The sequence below is a fragment of the Pimephales promelas genome, chromosome 4 (genome assembly GCF_988280905.1).
Source record: "Pimephales promelas chromosome 4, fPimPro1.hap1.1, whole genome shotgun sequence".
Lineage (NCBI taxonomy): Eukaryota > Metazoa > Chordata > Actinopteri > Cypriniformes > Leuciscidae > Pimephales > Pimephales promelas.
Window position 1 is genome coordinate 24,886,072 of NC_142772.1, and position 22,208 is coordinate 24,908,279.

Below are 22,208 nucleotides of genomic sequence, written 5' to 3' on the forward strand. Positions count from 1 at the left end.
TTTTAATTAATGATACAGTGCAGCCAACTAAAACACACTTTATACCAACAGCAATATACCTATAATTCAAACATGTATACATATTTAATCATCTACTCATCATCATCACACACACACACACACACACACACACCTCTCCTATGCTGTGAAGTTGTGAAGCCAGTTCCCGCAGATCCTCTTCGCTAGCTAGAGGGTTGATTTGTTCTTGCACATCCACAACAAACTGTTGCCATGACATCAGCTGGTTTGGCCCATTAAGTTTCCTCCAGGAAGGCAGAGTGGACAACAGCTTCTCTGACAGCTGAGTCATTGGCCTGCAGGTCTGGCAAAACGAGAGAGATAGAAAAGCAATTTCTACATTTCTGAAAGAAACACAAGAGTGTGTTTGTCAAAGGGGTTGTCGAGTTGGTTCAGAGTGGTTCTTAACATGTTCATGTTCCTATGCAGTTGCTAGTTAGTTAGTTTTCTAGACAAAAAATTGGGTCTTTAATATTCTCACCCCAAAATATTGTACAAATTTAAGTTTAAAGAGTGTTTTACCCATTAACTGAAAATAAGAGCAATAGTAGAAACCACCACTAATAAATGAACACCAGGCTTCCTCAACACTTCAAACATATTGTACAAAATATTTCATAAATACATACTGTACTATAAATACTTCTTGAAATAGTTTTTATTTCTTTATAATATACTGCACTGTACACAAAGATCCATTCCAGACACATCATAATGGCAGATGAGAAAGAAATGGCAACAGGTACGTGTAAGAGTGAGAGAAAGATAGAGATGTAAAAGGAAGGATCTGAGTCAGTGTTTGATATTGTGTATTTCTGAGAGAAAACTGTGGTGCTTATTTGACATGGTAAAGAGAAGCGAGCCTCATTATTGAGATCAAACTATCAGAAAACACTACATATAAACAGAATTGCTGCGTAAACAATTGTAAAATCATTTTATAGAAATCAAAAGCACCTAAAAGAGCATTTTTTGGAAAGTTCCATGTTTTTTTCATTATTAATGCGAATCATCAAAGTTAAAATCTGGGTTTAATATGAATGTGCTGGGATGTCCAGAGGAGTGGAGAAGGATCTTACAGAGATGATGTTGTTGCGGATCTCTAACAGCAGGTTTCTCAGCAGCTTCATTTCTTTGGAGTTGGACGCTCCTGCATCCATGACAAAGAGCTTCTCAGCAATCTGCAGATCATTCCCAAACCTGATAAAATCAATTTAATAGAAACAAAGCACATTCAAAGCTGAGTAGATCGACAATCGATCATTTTGGCTTACAATGATGTTTTATCTACCAAATCACTTTAGTCAGTAGGATTTAATCCATGCTCCATAGAGTAAAACGAGCACTCCGCTTGTAGGTCTCATAGATCCAAACCGACAGTTATTTTGATTTAATCACCTGTTTCTGACTTCCCGAAGTAGAGATCTCTCCTTGTCATAGCTGAACTCTCCCCCAAACGATCGAGGCAGATTCACAATGTCACCATGTGTGGCCACCAGCACCACACGCAGTGGATTTCTGATCTTCCCTCCAAAGGCTGCGGACACAACAGAACACTGATCTTATGATCTGTTCTGGACATCTTGAACCTCCATGCATTATTCCATAGACAAAGAACTGGATTCTAGACTTAGACTGATGCACTGACTCTAATGACGTCTCTTATCGGCTTTATCCATAACACTATGGAAATGCCTGCTACAGTCCTTACACAAATTCATCAACCATCACTATAGTGCAAGCAAAGGCAAGTCAGGCTGAAATGACAGAGTGCAGGGGGTCTTCATTGAGATGCTTGTAACTTGACAGAGCATTTAAAAAATATGGTGCACATGGTGCAAAATTCAGCAAGACATGACGCAATGGCAAAAACATCCATCTTAGCTCACTAATATCACTCACAAATGTAAGTAAATGTTGAATCGACTTATTATGGACATGCGAAGCCTAATGAATAAAACTGAGCCTTAACAAAAATCCAATAAATACAGATATTGTATGTTATGGTGTAGTTGCATGACTTGCATGATAAGCATCAAGTCTATTAGTCAAACAAAGTCTATACAAGTCTAAAAGTCATTATTAGTCACTAGTACTACTAAGGTAACTAAATTACTAACCAAGTATATAATATAAATTTTAATCCAGATAGAAATGGTAGAACTTTTTCCTAAGACCTCTTAAGCAGAGACTTCTAAGCTTCAGCTGTTCTCTGTAATTACTGTAATGGAAATCCCTCTAAAAATGAGGTGAAAAAAAAAAAATCGCATTCATTGCAGACTGTAGTCCGGCACACATACCGATGTTGTCCTCTGGCAGCGTGAGAGCCTTCAGGCAGTTGAGCCAGAATGTGACCTGGTTGAGTTGAGTCTCATAAGGCTCCTCCAGGCTGAATAAGACCAGATGAATCGCTGTGGGGTCATTTGCAGCGAAGTAGTCATATGAACAGTAGTAGACGGGATTGCCAGAGAACTCCCATATACAAAAGTCTCCAACACCTGAAAATACACCCATACACCAATGAAATATACCACAATTCAAAAAATAAAAAACTAAAAGAATCACCTGACACTGAAGATTAGAGCAATGGCTGCTGAAAATTCTATCACGGGAATAAATTGCATTTTAATCTTAACCATTCTATTTCATCAGAAATGATCTTAAAACAGGGCTTTAAGTGTAAAATACTGAACTAACCCTTTAAAGTGTAAAAACAAAAAAAAGAAATCACAATTTTTACTAAATTTTTAAACCTTGGTGAACATAAGAGACATCTTTCAAAAACATTAAAGAATATCCAGTTTATTGTATAACTATATAATCAAAATCTGCTAATATAGTAAGTACTGTCTTTTATGTATGTATATGTATGTATATGTATCTATATATATATATATATATCAAGAGAGAGAGAGAGAGAGAGAGAGAGAGAGAGAGAGATTTAAAAGTATTAAAAAAATGTGACTTTCACCATTGACATTGGCGTTCTGGATGTCGATGGCTTTGGTGGCGGTGTCGTCAGCCGTGGAGAGGGCGTTATGAACAGGACTGAAGACCTCCAACACTCCCTTAGTCAAACTGGGCTCAAACATCATACTGCGGCTGCGCACACTTACGTTCTCACAGCCTGGGTACAGGTTAGAGATACTGACAGACACTACAGGCACACAACACACATACAGAAGCAAAAAGAAAGAAAGACTGTAAACTACTTCATACATTTGATGAAACTCTTTTTAATTTATAACAATAAATACAATATGTATATATATATGTAACAAAAGGATACATTGGGCCTATTATTTGTGAGTTTATAATGTTTTTTTTTTTTTTTAATTTTAATAATTTCATGAACTCTGGAAACCCAACACATGGGGGAGCTCTTTGCTAAAGTCCTTACTCCAGATTTCCCAGTTTCAACTGGGAAAACACATAAGCTTTTTTTAAGGTGAGGGAAATGTTGCTTAGTTGGTTAAAAATATGGGCTGGTAATGGAAAAAGATTGTATGTTTAAACCCCACAATAGATGATCCATTATCACCACGTATACAATATTTCAAAAGTATTTTTTTATTAATTTCCCTCACTCATTTCCAGCGCAGTGAGACTAACACGTTTTTAAAGGGTATAAAAAAAGTTTAGAGTTTTCTTGTGTTATTTCTTCAACCCAGTTTGGAGAAATAACACAAGAGTCAGATGACTCAAAACTCTTTTTTATACCCTACAAACGTGTTAGTCGCACTGCGCTGCACATGTCTCGCACAATCAACGCCTTCCACTGCACTTTGGTTCTTTCTCAAAACTTTTCTCACAGAAACCCTGAGACACCTTTCACAGTTTGGCAGCTGCATTACATTGACGTGATTCTGCATTCCACGAATAGTGCTATATGACGTGCGTGTGTTCATTTGGGAATGAGTGAGGGAAACGAACAAAGTTACAAAGCTTCATTTTTAGCTTTTCAATAACTACAGAGAGAAGACACATCACCCTACCTGAAGGTTTGGAGGTGACCGGTGAGGCTGGGTGTCGTACAGGGTTGGTCAGTCTGGTCCTTCTCCTCCTGAAGAAACTCCGCAAGATGCCACACCTCAAAGACTCCACCAGAGTGCTCTTCCCCGCTCCCGAGTGGCCGAACAGCTTGAGTTTGATGCGAGGTTGAGGGGTCTGCGTAGGCCGCAGCTGCTGGATGTAAACGCTCTTATGGTTGTCCTGTAAGACCAGTCACAAAGGGCATGTAAATGAACACAATCCAATGGCGTTACAACATGACATATGGACCAATGACATAAAGGTAATGTGACTGGGAATGTGCAGTGCATCCTAATGAGTGTAATTTATAGGCTCTTAATAGCTAGTATTCGCGGTCTGCCAACTGAGCATAATCCACATTCTGCAAATAGCAAGACACCGAATGCCATATAATAAATCATGTACGCGGCAGTCAAATAAAACAATGTTTAAAATCTAAAGGCAAGTTTGTGTCTAATAAATAAACCATACATCTGAGTAGTAGATCAAATCCAAGCGATTGCAGCCTTAAAATGACTGAGATAAAAAAAAAAAGATGTACATGGAAGTACAAATTAGAAGAAATTAGTCACCTTAAAAATGTTTTCGCCACAGTTAAGGACTATGCAAGAGCTTCAAAATGCCACCTGGGATTTTATAGGGATTAATTGGCAGATCTGGCGCTATGTCACATTGATGGGAGAGGCTGCAAGCTTCAGCTATTATATTATTGTACCATCAAATTTACATCTTTAAAGAATACCAATGAACATGCCCCAAAAAAAATCATAGTAAGAACACACTATAGTGTGTATTTTCCCCATTCACTTCTCTCTCTATGTAATAGAGTTATGAACCAAATCAACCAGGAATGAGGTGAATCACAATATTACAGATTTTGATGAGAATTAAAGTCATTGAAAATCAGACAAAAAGGTACAAGACTGTGAAATTATACATGCATACATTTGTACCTATTTAAAATCAACCAATATATTTTTATTTAAAAAACACTGTAAAAAGTTTATTTCAAAATATCCAATAATAATGACTATTTTGTCATTTAATACAGGGCTTCATAGGATTGGGTAGGCGCTAAAAAGTGTTTTTTTGTCACTATTTGTGGAGATTTTTTTTGCAGTGCTATGGGTAATGAGTTTTTCACCAGGAATTTCACTGTTAAACACGATTATTCAAAAGTAAGTAGAAATAATGTAGACTGATGGCTACAGCAAAAGCACATGTAGCTCATGTGTTTTTAATGGTTTTGAAGTTATCATTAAAAATGTATTCCAATATGGAGAATATAAATGGTATGACTGTTACATGTCTTTTGGTACTTTTTTGTTAGTCATTATGGTTCAGAGCTAGCCAAAGGACATTTAAATATTAATTAGCTTCAAAATGCAGTATTAAATGCACTTCTGCATGGCATTTAATAATCATAGCCAATATGAGCATATTTTGTGGTGTAATACAATTATCAATGAGTTAAAAACGATATATTATGCAAGCCAAACATTGATTTTTAAAATCGGTTCTTCTGCATACATTTTAGAGGGATGAAAGGCGTTATTAAGAGCAAAACTGACATCCTTTGCAGGTGTCATAAAAAAGGCAACAAGGATCTCATAAGCCTTAACAAAGCATTCATGTAATGCAAATGAATGTCTCTTGAGTCTTAGTGAGATGAATAATAAACAAAGACTCACACCTTTTTCAGCTTGGCCAACAGCACTGCTACATGCTCCTGCTGCTCAGAAGCCGCAAGATCCTCCGCTGTCTTTCCATCCTGCAAGAGACAATGACAGTGATGGATAAACTGCAGCGACAGAGCATTACAGGCAACACGGGGGCCGTCAGCGTCCAGTGACACAGATGAATGAGTAAAGCTAGATAAATAAAAGTCCATCAGCCTTTCATCTGTTCAGTATTGCCAGACCACTGCACTCATAAAGCTCTGATAGATGGAGAGATATAGGGAACGGGAGAGTGAGCTTGCTGGGTGTAAAAGAGAAAGTGAGAAGCTAACAAGGGAAAGTGAGAAAGAAAGAAGAGAGAATATCACCTAACAGCTCAACAGCGTGACTCACAGTATGCTACAAAAGCTGCTTGAGACAAACAGCGGGTACGGTGTTGATTGTGGCTGAAATGAATGAAAGGTGCTGCTGCCTCCAGCTCATATAAGATGACCGTATATTTGAGATGAGTGCAGATGAAAGACACCACATAATTGTAATCAGTCAAAAATGATGCTCATCAGTCAGAAATGAATAAGTGAGTACCAGGGTGGCGTCCTGGCACACAGCCATTCACTCTACAACATTCATTTGCCACAGTTATGTGGAATTGCATGTGCTTTCCGTTCCCCCAGACTGCTGCACTCATTGAAAATAGTTGTGATTCAAGGGTAATATTTTTTTCCGAACAGCTCCCAACTATTCACACACCCCCTCTCACTTCTGCTGCACTTCTGTCCGCCCATGGAAACAGTCTCTTCATCTCCTACAAGCAATATTAGCAACATACAGGATGGTGCTATAGTGATTTGGGTTTGGCAAGGTTAATATATATATATATATATATATATATATATATATATTCACCAAGGCTGCATTTATTTAATCAAACACAGTAAAAACAGTAATGTTGTGAAATATGATAACACTTATAATGTCATCCCTTAGATAATCCCTTATACTACCATTACGATTTTTGGGGTCTGTAAGTTTATGAAGCATAATATGCTTACAGAACCTGGAAATTTTAATGGTAGGCCTAGTATAAGGAATCATCTGTGTGTGTGTGTGTGTGTTTGTGTGTGTGTGTGTGCGCGTGTATATACCTTTGCCTGTTTTGCTGGGTTCTCACTATAGACCTTATGCAGCAGAGAAACGTGGGTGCCGTCATCTTTATAATATTGTCTTTGAACTTCCATTTTTCTATGTCTTTCTATGGCATCGCTGTCGAGGAGTAATTAGCTGGTGAAGTGGATTTACTTATTGTAGCATTAACAAAAGTTATCATGAGTATTGTAATGTTTATCATAAGCATTGTAAAGCAGATGTCTTAACAAATGTCGACCGGGGCATTTCGAGTTCATTCATACCTATGCAAGATCGCTGAGAAAATACAGACCGGAAGTCAAAAGACAACGAGCGCAGCGCTGAAAAGGGGCGGGGCTACATAAGGTCTATAGTTTAGTTTCCTGTGTTTTCCGTTATTCTCCTTGGTTATTCATTGCCTGAGTATTGTTTGCACCTGATTTTTATTTGGCTAATTAGTGTATTTAAGCTCTGTGTTTATTTCTGTTCTTTGTCAGTTCTCGTCCTGTGCAGGTTGTCCTGTTTCTGATGTATTTTCACTTCTGTTAAATAAATACACACTGCTGTAAATAGATCCATTCTCTCACCTTTATTGCAATCGCATGTGCCAGGTAGTGTTAACAGTATATATTACTCAAACCCCAGTATTAACCATAAAATTAAACATCCTGATAAATTGGAAAAACTAGACGCTTTGTATTATATTTGACAGTAATGGGCTAAACCCCATGTGTCATTTATATCTAGAGACTCCCCTGGAAAATGGTACTCATTTAAGTCGGTTAATGAGGGCCAACCAATCTACATTTCAAATCATTTTACGTGGCAGAAATGGAATGATAAAATACATAATGAAAGCATCAATTACACACCTTTAAAAGAAAGAAGGGCACTTTCTTTACAATACATTTTTTTTTTACAAGCACTAAAAAAGCTTTCTGTCTTTGTGTGGAAGTGAAAGAGAGAGAGAGAGAGAGAGAGAGAGAGAGAGAGAGAGAGAGAGAGAGAGAGAGAGAGAGAGAGAGAGAGAGAGAGAGAGACTATTTCATTACAGCCAAATTGACGCACATAAAAACTTCCCAGGAGGTTTTGACGGACACAAATGTGGTTGTGAAATCAGCATCAGGAGAGGGGTTGTGGATGGATCGGTAAGAGAGCCTGCTCCTCGATGAAATATATTCCACAGAAAGGTCATATGTAAAAATGGTATTAAACATATAAACTCGACGACAGCATTAGAAAAAAAAAAAAAAAAAACTGAGGCAACTGCAATGCTATACATAAACCTCAAGCCAGTCTTGGTTATCTGAAAAAAAGAAAAGAAATCTGTTTACCCTAAACCCACCAGAGTCACAGCCCTTGACCAAAACCATTAATGATTTAACAGCTCCGGATACACGAACACAATCTCACTCACTGCAACACAAACCCACACATAACACCTGGGACCACAAGCAAACCACACACCCAGAAACAGCTGTGTTCCTCCTCAAACCGACGGGGACAAATGAACCAGCCTCCCTCTGAAAGAGAGCCCCGGCACACCCCCACACAAACCTGAGCGAAAGAGGATGTGATGAACACAGCAGTGGTGTTAAAGCACCGATGAAAAGGATAGAAATTGGAAAGCAATGCTGCACTGTAATTACTCTTATCTAACGTGCCTTAGCTTCAAATTATACTATGAGATATGACTAAAAATTCTGCCATAAAAAACAGCCCATTTTCTTAATCACAGAATCTTTTTGTGTCTGTCTGCTGGGCTCCAGTTCATTCTATGTGTCCCCATGAGGGTGGGCTTGTATTCATTTATTGATTTATGGTTGTCTCCCAAAAGATTAAAGGATGTAAAAATCTCAAGGCTGAATGGAGCGTCCTGACATGAGGGAACCAATTGTAGTGTTTGTTTGACACATTGAGACCACAGTTTGTCATATGGTAGTTGCTTGGAAGAGAGGAACAAAAACAAATCAAATATTTTCTGAGGAAAATGTGAGTGCTATCATGATGTGTGGGTTTTAGCACGCTGCTATGCATTTGCTAAGGTGTTCTAAATAGGTGTGTTTGCCTGTTTTTTCGTCAACCAGGTGAAAATAATATCAAATAAATGTAGTATTGGTGAGCGTATAGAAAGAGACCCTTTTGAAAAAAAAAAGTAACTCTCTACAATAATTTCCCATAAGTAAACATTAGTTAATCCATTATAAAACATTAACTAACAATGAGGAATACATGTGTCCTACTATTTATTGATCTTTATAAATGTTAATGAATAAAAATACTGTGCATTGTTAGTTCAGGTCCAATAAATAATAGTAACAGACTATTGATTTTAATAACGTGTTAGTAAACATTGAAATTAACATTAGGATTAATAAATGCTTTTAATGTACTTTTCATTGTGAGGTATTGTAGTAACCTTACTGTAAAACGTTACCAAATAATCCCCCCAAAAACTCTAACCCACCCCAAACTTTTTGGAAGGTACTGTGTAGCCTGAAAAATCACCAAAAAAATAAATAAAATAAAAAAAATGTAATAGAAAAAAAAAAATGAAAAAAAAAAATGTTAAAGGTGGCATATGTAATAATTGAGGTAAAAATATCCCAAAAATGAGCTACACGCATCAAAAGAATGAGAAGAAATAAGTGCAATGATGTAACAAAAAAACTGACAAGTTATAGTGCTGCCGAGATATAACCTAAATTAGCATGCTAAATTACTAGCCCCGGCCCGGCAGGTGTCGTAATACCAGTTCCGGCCATGGGAGGCGGTATGCGGCCGGGCAACGTTACCACCAGCCAAACTGCACTACACGAGTGAGTCGCGCTCGCGCCGGCTTGTGTGTACTTAAACCTGATGTCAGTCGTGTGGAAATACAGCCCACTACTACATTTCAGTTCAGGGAAGAGTTCAAAAAATTATTGGTCGACATTATGCATGAGGAACACATTTTGGTAAGTTGTAGCATACTGTATCTTTCAACAGTGTTCGTGTTCTTTTTCCATTAGCTAGTAGAGATGATCGGTTCACGTGCGCTAGGGATCTGTGGTGTAACATGTACAAGCGCCAAAACGGTATTTATTGTTTGAATTGCATAATAAAATTGACAGAATCTGAGAGCTTAACTAACCTGCTTGCTAAGTGTTAATTGCATGTGTCTCACGGTGAATTCATGAGAGCTGGCAGCAGCGAATGCTGTCAGTCAAATTAATTCAAACTAACAATAAAAGTGTAATATGAACAAAACGAATACCATAAACTTAAAATAATAGCCTGCAGGCTTTTATTTTCCCATATCGTCGAAATGCAACAGCTTGTTTTTGAGACAGGCGTCTATGAGTCGGTCTTCATCATTTAGTGTTGAGATGTTGTTCATTTAGTCTCTGATCTCTAGAAATCTCCAAATGCTCCATGTAAAACTGCGGTCTTCCGACCTTTTACTATCGTGTCAAATGATTTGAATAATATGCAGAGAAAGAGAGCAAAACAGCGCTCGTTTGTGTTGTTTGAAGACGTGAGTGCGTGCGGCAGCGGCACAACACATTTTCTGGAGGTATACTGCCCCCATCTGTTATGGAATATGGAATATTTTTTGATTTTTAGTTCCAGATGGCACCTTTAAAGACCAAAAGACCACAGCAGCTTCCTATACGTGGAATCCATTTTTTCTTTTTTCTTTTTTTTTTTAAAGCCACTGACCCATATGCCTCTGGCAATGAATTATGGATTCTCAAATTTCCCATGTGCTGTAACATGCATTGTGCATCAGCTGCTATACAATATTAACACTGAGGAGGAGTGTTTGAGATGGCATTGTGAGCGAGGGGCGTGTGGGTCGGCCGAGGGGAGGGAGGTGGGGGATATTGATTAGAAACATACATTGTTTAGGACGAGTTGTCTGTGGTTTCATTGGGGAATCCTGTCCTTCACCAGTGCTGAAAGTGAAACAATGATTCTCGGCTGGCACGGTTTCATTAAGCTTCAGTCTGGAAACTATATTGCACTGGGCTGACAAGCTTACTGGAGAGGGTACACCCTTAAATTACAGAAAAAAGCAAACCGCACAAATCTCTGAACACTCGATAAAGATAGACAGATATCTCCACAAGAATGCATATTAAAAATCAGTCATCCGAGAAGAATGATGATGATGATGGGACACACACACATCATATAAACCTAAAGAAACCGACACACATCCTATGCGAGAATCTATACCATATGAGACGAGAGACAAGTGATTGAAAGATTAAGGATTAAGGAGAGAATGGTAATCTTGGCTGTCGTGAATGATAAATGAACACTTTTTTTAAAGAGATGAAGAGCCTGCAATTTGATTAATGTGCTAAGAGGGTGAGACACAGATCATTAGTGTTACACCTCAGTCAAACACAAAAAGAAGACAGGAGCTGAACAGAACCCCGTCTAACCCTTTCTATATTCATATAGAATAGAATAGAATAGAATATAGATAGAATTTGATCAATATAATGCATGCTTGCTAAATACAAGTTTTAATTTATTTTAAAAAAATCCTACTGACTCCAAAACTTTGACTGGTAGTGTATTTTTAATAAATAATATAAATGTATAATACAGTTGCAAATTACATCTCACTTATTTGCATCAAAACCCAGAAGGATGTTGAACTTACATTAGTGATCGCCTCAGTGTTTGCTCCTGTAACACAGAGATGACGCACCACCTCCAGACCACCGTTACTAGCTGCCAGGTGAAGAGGAGTTCTCCCAAACTACAGACAAACAAAACATAACAAACATCGGTAAAAAACGCTGCCTTTCTGAGAATGATTCATCACTAACAGTAACTAGAACATAAAAGATGAAAAATTGTGAACAATATAAGCGCAAAATGTTGACGACAATTACATGACTGTAATTCTGTTCCGTTTGACCCGTAAAGCCCTCGTTTAGAGGGAACACAAATCTTCCACTGTAATGGAAGTGCCATTTAAAAATTTCACCCAGAATAACAACTTGGCATGTATAATTGGTGTGTAAAAATTTCAAGAAAATTACAACCAAATAAGTAGGGGTCAGTTGAGGGGACTTGAAAAGGGAGTGGATGATGATTCAAGCACAGCAATTAATACTTGAATAAGATAAAAAGCAAAGACTGGTTCATAGGCTAAAACTAGGGTTTTCTATACATTAGTGCTGTTTGAATGAATTCGCTTACTGGATTACTGGATTGAAAATTTTCTCGGAGTGTAGCGGCTTAAAATCAAACCAGAGAAAACAGAGAAGCGAAATCGGGTTAAAAGGTTAGAATACAAATTGCCCACCAAGGTTAGAGGTGCGCGTGCCATTGTAGATGCTCTCAACTTCTTAAAATCTTCTAATTGTATAGGTAAATTATGTTTGATGCAATTCCGCATGGAAGTAATTTATTTGCATTACATTATTTTATAGTTAAATAGTTAAAGATGTTTTTTATTAATTGCATGGGTTAACAGCCCTATATATATATATATATATATATATATATATATGGACTGTATGTATGTGTATGTATGTGTATGCTATATATATGAAGAGTTTAGATGCAAAAGCCTCTAAGTGCCATTTGAAATTTTCTTCTAGAATGATCATTTTTATCAAGCTTGTATATTTAAGTTCAGTGATTTCACTTAAATGGCAATGATAATTACCTATTAATTGTTATTTAAGTGAAATTACTGAACTTAAATATACAAGTTTGACAAAAATCATCATTAAAGAAGAAAATTTCAAATGGCATTTAAAGGCTTTTGCATCTGAACTCTTCATATATATATATATATATATATATATATATATATATATATATATATTACACACACATTCAGTCAAACCAAAATTTTTGGTTTAGTCACTATAGTTTATAAAATAGTATAATAAAATATGACAAGAACTCAGAGTTATCATATCAGATCTCACAAAATCAAATCTTAAAATGAATTAGGTTGAAAAGCTGTCAGCTAACAGCTGTTAAATTTAATTACACAATTAGACCATGCCAATTTAGGTCAACCCATTGCAAAAGCAATGCTTAATTTTGTTCAGTCTGTGGTGAAAAAAGGTTGCATAAGCAATTAAATGAAAACACTTAAGCAAAACATGGTCAGGTCAAAGTGTCTGAATATTTTTTGGTCCCAAATTGTTATACATTTAACTGGCAGTCTAATGTATGAAGAAGTTCACTAGTAAAAAAAAGATTATTATAAAAGTTTTTATTTATAACAGGGCTTGACATTAACACCCACCAAGCTGCCAAATAAAATGCACGTGGATTTGAGTGGTGACATGTAAGACAGTCACTCCTACAGCCACTGTGACATGTTGAATTTGATATAATATACATTTTTCAGTAGCACTCTTTTAAAAAGGCATCTGAAACATTAAGCTAAGTGCAATGTCGTTTTGTCAAAAATATGGATTTTTCGATACATATTGATACTGAAATATCTGAAACTCTTCCACAGGACACACAATACCAGCTGTGTGCTCTCGCTCTCTAATCGAGTTTTCTCACTCAAATTATTTGCTCTGGATAAATATTGTTGCTGTTACAGAGCTTGAATTTCAGCGTGGGATAGCGAGTATTGAGCATAATTTTACTCATTCCTGCAAATTTTGAGCTTACTTTCATAGTGCACACACAAAAAGACAAGTATATTGGTTATATAAAACAGTATAATGGGTCCAAGCATCAGGTCTTAAAGTGACAGTAGCATAATAAACCAGCTGCCAAATTATGAGAGAATATTAATACTATCTATATGGACTTTAGAAAATCACTAGCCACAGCGGCAGGAGTGCAAAAAAAAGTTTATGTCAAGCCCTGTATAATATATACAATAGTATGTAAATAACACAAAAATAACACTGGCTAAAACACAGTTAGGGGTCAAAAAAATGTTCTCCCTCCTAGTTTGAAACTTACTTTGTTAGGAATATCCATATTGGCTTTGGCAGCACAGAGGTGCATGACCACAGGTAGGTTGCCGTCCTTGCAGGCGATGTGAAGGGGTGTGTTTCCGTGACGATCCTGGTGGTCCACATAGCAGTGATGGCTGAGCAGACACTTCACCACTTCAATCTGACATCTCCTCACCGCCAAATGCAGAGCGATGTGACCGTCCTGAAAAACATAGATGCAAACAAACCATGATAAGGATAGTCAATAATTATTTTGACCTTAAATGAACCGTAATACACCCAACCACTGCAGTGGTTAATGGTTAATATTTGTAAGAGTCTGTGTTCACCTTATCAACAGAGTCCATGTCTGCCCCATGCTCCAGCAAACACTCCACGATGTCCTTGAAGCCGCGGGCAGAAGCGCTGAGTAACGGGCTCTCACCCTCCCGGTTCCGGGCATTGACATCACAGCCAGCCTCGCACAGGGCTCTGGCCACCGCAGAGTAACCGTGCCAGGCTGCACAGTGTAGAGGTGTCTCCTGCTCCTGTGGAGGCATGCAAACAGTCTTTAGCATTCAGAATAAGAGCTCACGAATAACCTTGAACACATGGAGCTAACAAAACAACATTAGTCTGTGTCAAGGCCATTTCATATGACGAATTGCTCTTAATTAGCCGGCAACCCTGGCTGACACCTCCAATGAATGTAACAATTTTGAAATATACAATACGTGGCTGAGTCTGCCTCCCGGGATGGCATGTGAGTATTGGTTTTCCTTAACAGAGCAGGATATCATAGTAAATGGGCGGGATGCCAAAGTGGGACGGAAGCATAAAATCTTGATAATGGTAACATCAACCACTTTAAAATGAATCTGTAATACTATTAAATAATTTAGCTGTGCATCATCTTAAAAGAATTACCTTTATTGCATTTCTCTGAAGTGGCGCTTCAGGCTCCTTAATTTGAGGTACAGCAAGTTTTTATTTTTAGTGACTATTTTTTTTTATTTTCCCTGTTAGTCAATGGAAGCAATATTTCCAAACACACGAGAGATGAAAGCTACTGCTGGGAGCTCATAGTGCTGAACAAATGAAGTGAGCCACGGACATGATTAGTTTTCAGCACTCATGTCACGTCAGCACTTGCGAAACTATTTATTACATTCACATTTCTTTGTGTCATCAAAGACGCCTGAGATTAAGCATTTTCTTTTATAAAAGAACATTTTCTTCTATCAAGTTGAACATTGTTGTATTAGAAATACTTCCAAATGCACTACCATTAAAAAGTTTGTGATGGACACAGTGTTTTACTGTTTTTGATAAAGTCACAAGTCTCTTACGCTCAACAAAGCTGCATTTATTTGATCAAAAATAAAGTTAAATCATTAATATTGTGAAATATATTTATAATTTTCTATTTTCTATTCTATTTTAACAATGATTCAGGAATCATTTTGATATGCTGATTTGATGCTTAAGAAAATATTTTTTTTATTATTATTAATGTTCAAAGACATTGATTTTATCAATGTTGAAAACATTTTTAACATTATTTTTGATACATAGGAAGTTCGAAAGAACAGTATTTATTTGAAATAAAAATATTTTGAAACCTTTCAAACATCATTACTGTAAGTTTTGATCAATTTAATGCACCATTGCAAAATTGCAGTCTATTATAAAAACTCAGAATTCTAAAGTATTTTCCAAGTAATACTTTACAAGCAAAAAAAAAAAAAAATGCACTCAATTTCTTCATTAAAAAAAGAAAATTTTTTTGAAAATCATGTGGGCTCAAATGAGAATCCAGTCATATTCAGCGGTTTTATTTTACATGGGGCAGCCTGCCTCATGGGGGCACACATCTCATGACTGATGAAAAAACTGAGATCATATGACCAATCTAACTCTACTCGTTCAAATTATCTCTGTAACCACCTTTTTATTGGTCATTTATTAAATCAAATGGCTGTAAATATCACATTTCTACAATGCTGAATTAAATTTACTTTTGCGTGATGCTACACTCACGTCATATTAGTCTTTAATGGCTTTGGGTTGTTCATTGTTCAGATCAATGTAGAATGTAGTGTAGTGTGTGTATGACACATACCCGGTCCAGTAGGTCAGGGTTGGCATGGATGCTGCAAAGGTATTGGACTACATCCACGTTGCCATAGCGAGCTGCCACATGCAGAGCCGTTTCTCCGGACTAGAACAGAATGTCAAGCATTACTCACATTATGAATTACATGCTGACGTCTGCCTGTAATTCAGTGATGAGCAGGCATTTTATTAATGTGATAACACTTTGATGATCTGAACACAAAAAAATGCAATGAAATGTACATCAGGGAAACAATCAAAAGTGCTGAACAAGACGGTAAGACACAGCTATGAACTTCATTAAAGTATTTCCCTGACGGTAAAAAAGGGTCAAAGCGACCGAAAAGCCTGCGTAAACAGAACGTGACCAGTTTAAAAGAGATCCTTGGGTGCTTAGAATTACAAAGCGAGTCCCAAATCAGCTTTGCACCGGATCTGAGCGCAGTGCTCCACCTAGCAACGGTTTAGGCTGAGGCGGACGTTGTAAGAACCCGATTTACACCCGTAATGAAGCTGCGGACACTCCAAGTGGGATTCTGTATGGCACTCCCGAAAAAACTCAACAACACTTTACCCTGTGATTTCGCTTGACTGAGCGCACTTCAGTGACTAGTGAGGCAGTCAACAAACAGTCAACAATTATTTCATACGACGGCCAACCTCAGGCCAGCGGGTAACCATGGCAACTGCAAATTACCAATGGGAAATTGAGGCGTGTGAACTCTGTAGGAAAGGTTTTCTGGAGAAAAGGTGCCGGATGGGGGTAGCCTTTGAAAAATCGCATCTGTCCTCTCCGTGGTGTTGTGATTGTTGTGTGTGTGTGTGTGTGTGTGTATGTGTGTGAGATAGAAGCACCTTATCTTGGATGTCCAGAGGGCACTTCTTTTCATGCAAGAATCTCAAGGTCCCCACATGGCCATGTCGGGCAGCGTAGTAGATAGCGTTGGCTCCAGTCTGAGGAAAAGAATGGCATGTTGAACATAATTGTACGTATTTGCAGCCGTTTTGCATATTTGGTGTCTATCATGTTCATATTTACCATTGAAACTGTTAAAACTACTGGTGAAGCATATCTTCAGTACAATTCAATATTTCTGAAGCATTTTGTCTGCCATGTATGCTACCTTTCGAATGTTTGGGGTAATTGCAACTTATTGATTTTTTTTCTTTTTTTAATGAAATTAAAACTTTTATTCAGCAAGGACATTAAAAGTGAGCTCCAAACTTTTTAACCCCAAACATTTAAACCCTAGAGTACATTATTTAAAAATGTTCTTGTACAAGAATTGAATGGGAGAATGAAATACGACACCTTATCAAAGGCTTGAATCTCTGCCCCTTTTTTCATTAGCACATCAATGATCTGGACATTTCCACATCCCGCGGCGATCAGGAGCGGAGGGGTTCCATGCTGAAGCGTGCACAAACAAACACAGGAATCACTTTATAGGAAATAACAAAGCACTAATAGCTCCTTCAAGCTTTCGAAAGGAGTTTTAATTAAGCCTATAATTCGGAGTCAGTATGAACATGGTAATTCAAATTAGCCTGATTCATTTTTCATTGTTCGCACAGCAGTTTTAATTGGCAAAGAGCGATCGCAGTGGTTGGTAAAATATTCTTGCTGGTGCGAGACTGAAATTGTTTCTCTAGACTGGCGATAAACTCCTCTGAATGAATACATGCATGAGAGTCATGGGAATAGTTCTCACTGTGCATATATAAACACAGACAGCGCTGGACGGCTCTGAGCAATGCAATTAAAAGCACGCTTGTCTCTTCACATCAGTGAGCAGATTACAGTTTCATCAACCTCGGCCTCATTCCCTCCTTCTACACAAACACACAACCTGTTTCATCAACACACACACGACATTCATCTACACTCGCTGAAAAAATAAAGTCTTACTCTGTCTGGTTTTCTGTTTACTTGCAACGCAAAGCAAAATTACACCATTGAATAAATCTAAATTTAGTTGAATTTAAACTTAAAGGGATACTCCACTTTTTTTTGGAAATAGGCTCATTTTACCACTCCCCCAGAGTTAAACAGTTGAGTTTTACCGTTTTCGAATCCATTCAGCCAATTTTCTGATATTTAAAAGAATATCAGTAACCAGATAGTTTCTGGTCTCATTGACTTCCATAGTATTTTTTTTTTCCAACTATGGAAGTCGATGAGACCAGAAACTGTCTGGTTACTATGGTAAAACTCAAAACTCAACGGAAAAACTCAACTGTTTAACTCTGGGGGAGTTGTAAAATGAGCCTATTTCCAAAAAAAAAAAGTGGAGTATCCCTTTAAAACACTGATTTACCCCTGTGGTAAGACAAGTAATCTTATCTTAATTCAAGATAGTCTGGCTGAAAACAGCGCTATTATGCCCTTTTATTAAGTCTTGATTTTGTTTTTGGGGTTTACTAGAATAGGTTTTCATGCCTGAATGTGTAGAAAAATTTCCATATGTTTTATTTAGTTTCAGTACCTCTCTTCCCAGTCTGACAATAATGCTCTGTTTAGTTAGTTCTGTTTACATCCACCTATTTTTATGCGCATTTTGAGATATCGCATCAAAAACTACTGGATGGAAATACCAAGACAAGCATACACTCTAAAAATGTGCATAAGAAAAAGGTACGTGTTTGTTTAAGTCAAGTCTGTATATTTTTTATCTATAAGAAAATATGCGCATAATCTACGAATTCCTTGATGCGCATCAAAGTAGACATGTGACTTTGCGATGGGATGGCATAACTGGACTAACCAGTGGACCGATCTCGTTGCACAGCATCTGAAATGCCTGAGCAAGTGGTTAAGCATAAAGTGGTTCGGTATAATTCGCTCCCAGAACTCTCTTGACCGTTCCCAAACTGCAGCATCTGCCTCAGAAAGCAAGATAACACAAGATTTATTGTTTTGTCTGCGAGCTCTGATACGCAAGTAATTTATTAGGAAATGTATTCTATAAAGTGGCTTCTCCTACTTTTCTCAGTGATATTTTAGAGTCAGTTTATCATGAAGAGACAATTTTGTTCTTTTTGACCTAATGGATGGAAATGGTGCTTTATTCCAATTTTGGATGGAAACAGCTATTCAAATCCCTCCTTATGAAAAGCTCATTAAGCCCTGATTGGTCAGCTGGACTAAAGTTTTTTTTAATTGGTCAACTGCTTCAAGCATGCCATAACTGTGAGTTTCAACACTACTAATAATCGCAACCCGACCAGGCCTCACCACTTTACTTTGCATATGGCTTGGGCAGGAAATGAGGAATATTTCAATAATATTGTATATTATTTCACGGAAGAAAACTCCAGACTAATTGAAGCATTTCAGGGAGTTCAAAAACAGTGCTTACTTATATAAAGAATAACTTCCTTAGGAGAGGACACCCTAAAGAAAGTTGAAAATGTAAAAATGCATAATAGGTAATATTTTATTAAAAATATCTTATCTTAAGGCCGTGTGTCCACCAAAGCGTTTTTAGCCAGCTGAAAACGCTAGACGCTCTGCTGAAGACGCCGTACATTGGGCGCTTGAGAGCGTTTGGCAGCGCAGCGTTTTTTCCGTTGAGACGTTTCGTTGCTATGATACAGAATATCCGCAGCAGTTTGAATGTTGACAGTTGGTCGGTGTGGTATTAGTCCCGCCCCTCCTCCACTGTGATTGGACGGCTAAGTAAACAGTCACAGTGATGAGCGCTGCGTTTTATCCAAAGTTGAACATTTTTCAACTCCCAGCGACCAGTAAAAACGCCGGCGCTCGGTGCTTCAGCTCAGCGCCTCGGTACGCTCATGGCGTTTAAAAAATGCGGCGCTCCCATTGAAAACAATTGAAAACATACGCCAGGCGCGTGGAAAAACGCTTTGGTGGACATACGGCCTAAATCTTAATTAAAAATGTGTCTCAATAAATTGATCTTGTCATCAGGATGTTTAAATATTTTTTCTGGAAAAAAAATACTGATTTAGAATTTTTATTGCAGTGTTCCCTTGCAAATATCTGGAATGATTACCATAATAATGGTAATTAAACCCCCAAGCCTCTTTCATTCTATTCAAAATTCCCATTGTGACGGTAACTATGCTCACTCAAATGGGATGAGATATGGTCCATTTATTGTTTCTCAGTCACATGCCGCACATTTCAGTGTCAGTGCTGAAAACGACAATGTAAATTCAGACGTCATGAGCAAACTGTGACACTGATACAGTTTATCAGCTCAATCAAGCTCAGGTTGGCCACTGATCACTTGGACCGAGACTGAGTCAAGTATAAGCATGTCACTCTCTCCATCATTTTCCTTCCCCATATCACCTCTATAAGACTCACTTTATCTCTCTCACCTTGTTAGGTTGATTGATATCATAGCTGGTCAGGGATCCAAGCAGGTGTTTCAGACCTGGAACATTGTCGTCATTGATTGCATGGATAATAGCTTTCATGACAAATGAGTCCTCCTCATCCTGCCAAAAAAATAAATCTATTAATTACTGAATCTAAACAATATCTTCATGATAACAGACCAAAACATATAGCACAAGCACATGACATATTTCAGTATAATACAGCTCTGTTCAAAAGTTATTGTTTTTTTTTTACAGAAATGAATACTTTTATTCAGCAAGGATGCATTAAATTGATCAAAAGTGACAGTAAGGACTTGTACATTTGTTACAAAATGATTTCCATTTTAAATGCTTTTTTAAAACTTTCCATTCATCAAAGAATCCTGTAAAAAAATGTTTGTTTCCACAAAACTATTAAGCAGCAGAACTGTTTTCAACATTTCTGCATCTCAAGAATAAATTACATTTTAAAATGTTAAAATTTTAAATTGCATTCATATTTCAGTTATTAATGTCATTTACTGTATTTTTTACCAAATAAACGCAGCCTTGGAGAGCATAAGAGACTTCTTTCAAAAACATTATAAAATATTATTATTCTTATTAATATATTTCAATTTTTAATTTGTGTATAGGTTTGGGATTTTTAGTGTACAGATACAAGTGAAGCCTTTTGAGACTTGACACTAATATACTTCCATAAATCAGGACTCAAGCCATACTCAAACCTGTATCCCCCATGTGAGCTCCACACATCCAACATTTTTTGACTTGAATTCAAATAAACGACGAGCTCAACTTCAGATGAAAAACTGCCAACTTGACAGTGTTTAAGCTATTATACAATAAGCTTTGGAAGCAAAAACAACAGCAAGCCTCCTTTGACGGTCACACTTTGAGCAAATCCTTTTACGCTCAGTAGTACTACGGTTGGTCTTATCAGCAAATACACAGCGTGAAGTCCTAATCCTATTGAATAATGCAGACGAGGGGCGGCGCACCGACAGTGTTTCTCTCCACTGCTCAACCGCTGTTTAGTGTGCTGTGTAACCCAACCACCTCCAAACTGACATGCGTGTCAGAAGACTCAAATACACGGATTGAGGGAAACTGGACTGGAGTCATTCCTAGGTTGTAAAAAATGACTTCTAAGATAATTTGAGTCATTTTACGTGACCTTTAGGTAATTTCTGCGTTCATGGATTTTGTTGTAAATTGAATCTATTTCTGATTGATTTCTATTTTTTTTTAAATGTCATTCTGTGGTATTACATGACAATGGCATGTACTTTACAATATTTGACAAGGTACTGAGTGACAGCCACTTTATTGTACAGTCCTGTTCCACATATACAAACTAGGTACTTATTATAGTAATTACAATAACTCGGTAAATAGCTAGCTACAAGTCACGTTAAAATCCTACACTTCTGTTCAAACTGATTTCGAAAGAACTCTAAACTAAGCTGCTTTTATTTGATCAAATATACAGTGAAAACAGTGATATCATAAAATATCAATGTAATTTAAAATAACATTTTCCCTATTTTAAAATGTATTTATTTCTGTACGCAGATTTTGTGCTCAACGTATGTTTCTTATTATCAATGTTGAACCCAGTTATGCTGCTTAATATTTTTGAGGAAATCATGATACGTTTTTTTTTTTTTTTTTTCAGGATTGTTTGATGAATAGAAAGTTCAAAAGAGCAGCTTTTTTTCCAAATATAAATATTTGTAACATTATAGAAGTCTTTACTGTCACTTTCGATATATTTTTAATGCATCCTTGCCATAGACTGTAAAAAATAAATCCTTGCTCAATAAATGTATTAATTCCAATCTTTAGTGTATAGATGAATTACTAGAACGATAAAGGACGTGACGTCGTGGTTATTGCAGTTGACTCCCTTCCTGTATGAAACCCATTTCCTGTTCTCAAAGAAAACCAATATTTATCACATATT

General features: G+C 37.2%; 1 protein-coding gene across 1 annotated transcript in view; it reads right to left on the reverse strand.

The window, feature by feature from the left end:
• Positions 1-22,208, reverse strand: part of dapk1 (death associated protein kinase 1) — a 68,512-nt gene that overhangs the window by 4,458 nt on the left and 41,846 nt on the right. Inside the window, exons 12-25 of the mRNA XM_039649916.2 lie at positions 20,240-20,359; positions 17,205-17,303; positions 16,748-16,846; positions 15,900-15,998; positions 14,128-14,325; positions 13,803-14,000; positions 11,512-11,610; positions 5,744-5,821; positions 4,014-4,230; positions 2,990-3,175; positions 2,319-2,516; positions 1,417-1,555; positions 1,098-1,218; positions 134-322 (exon numbers count right to left, since the gene is read on the reverse strand). Coding sequence (XP_039505850.2) covers positions 134-322; positions 1,098-1,218; positions 1,417-1,555; positions 2,319-2,516; positions 2,990-3,175; positions 4,014-4,230; positions 5,744-5,821; positions 11,512-11,610; positions 13,803-14,000; positions 14,128-14,325; positions 15,900-15,998; positions 16,748-16,846; positions 17,205-17,303; positions 20,240-20,359 — 2,040 coding nt within the window. The remainder of the gene's footprint in view (positions 1-133; positions 323-1,097; positions 1,219-1,416; positions 1,556-2,318; positions 2,517-2,989; positions 3,176-4,013; positions 4,231-5,743; positions 5,822-11,511; positions 11,611-13,802; positions 14,001-14,127; positions 14,326-15,899; positions 15,999-16,747; positions 16,847-17,204; positions 17,304-20,239; positions 20,360-22,208) is intronic.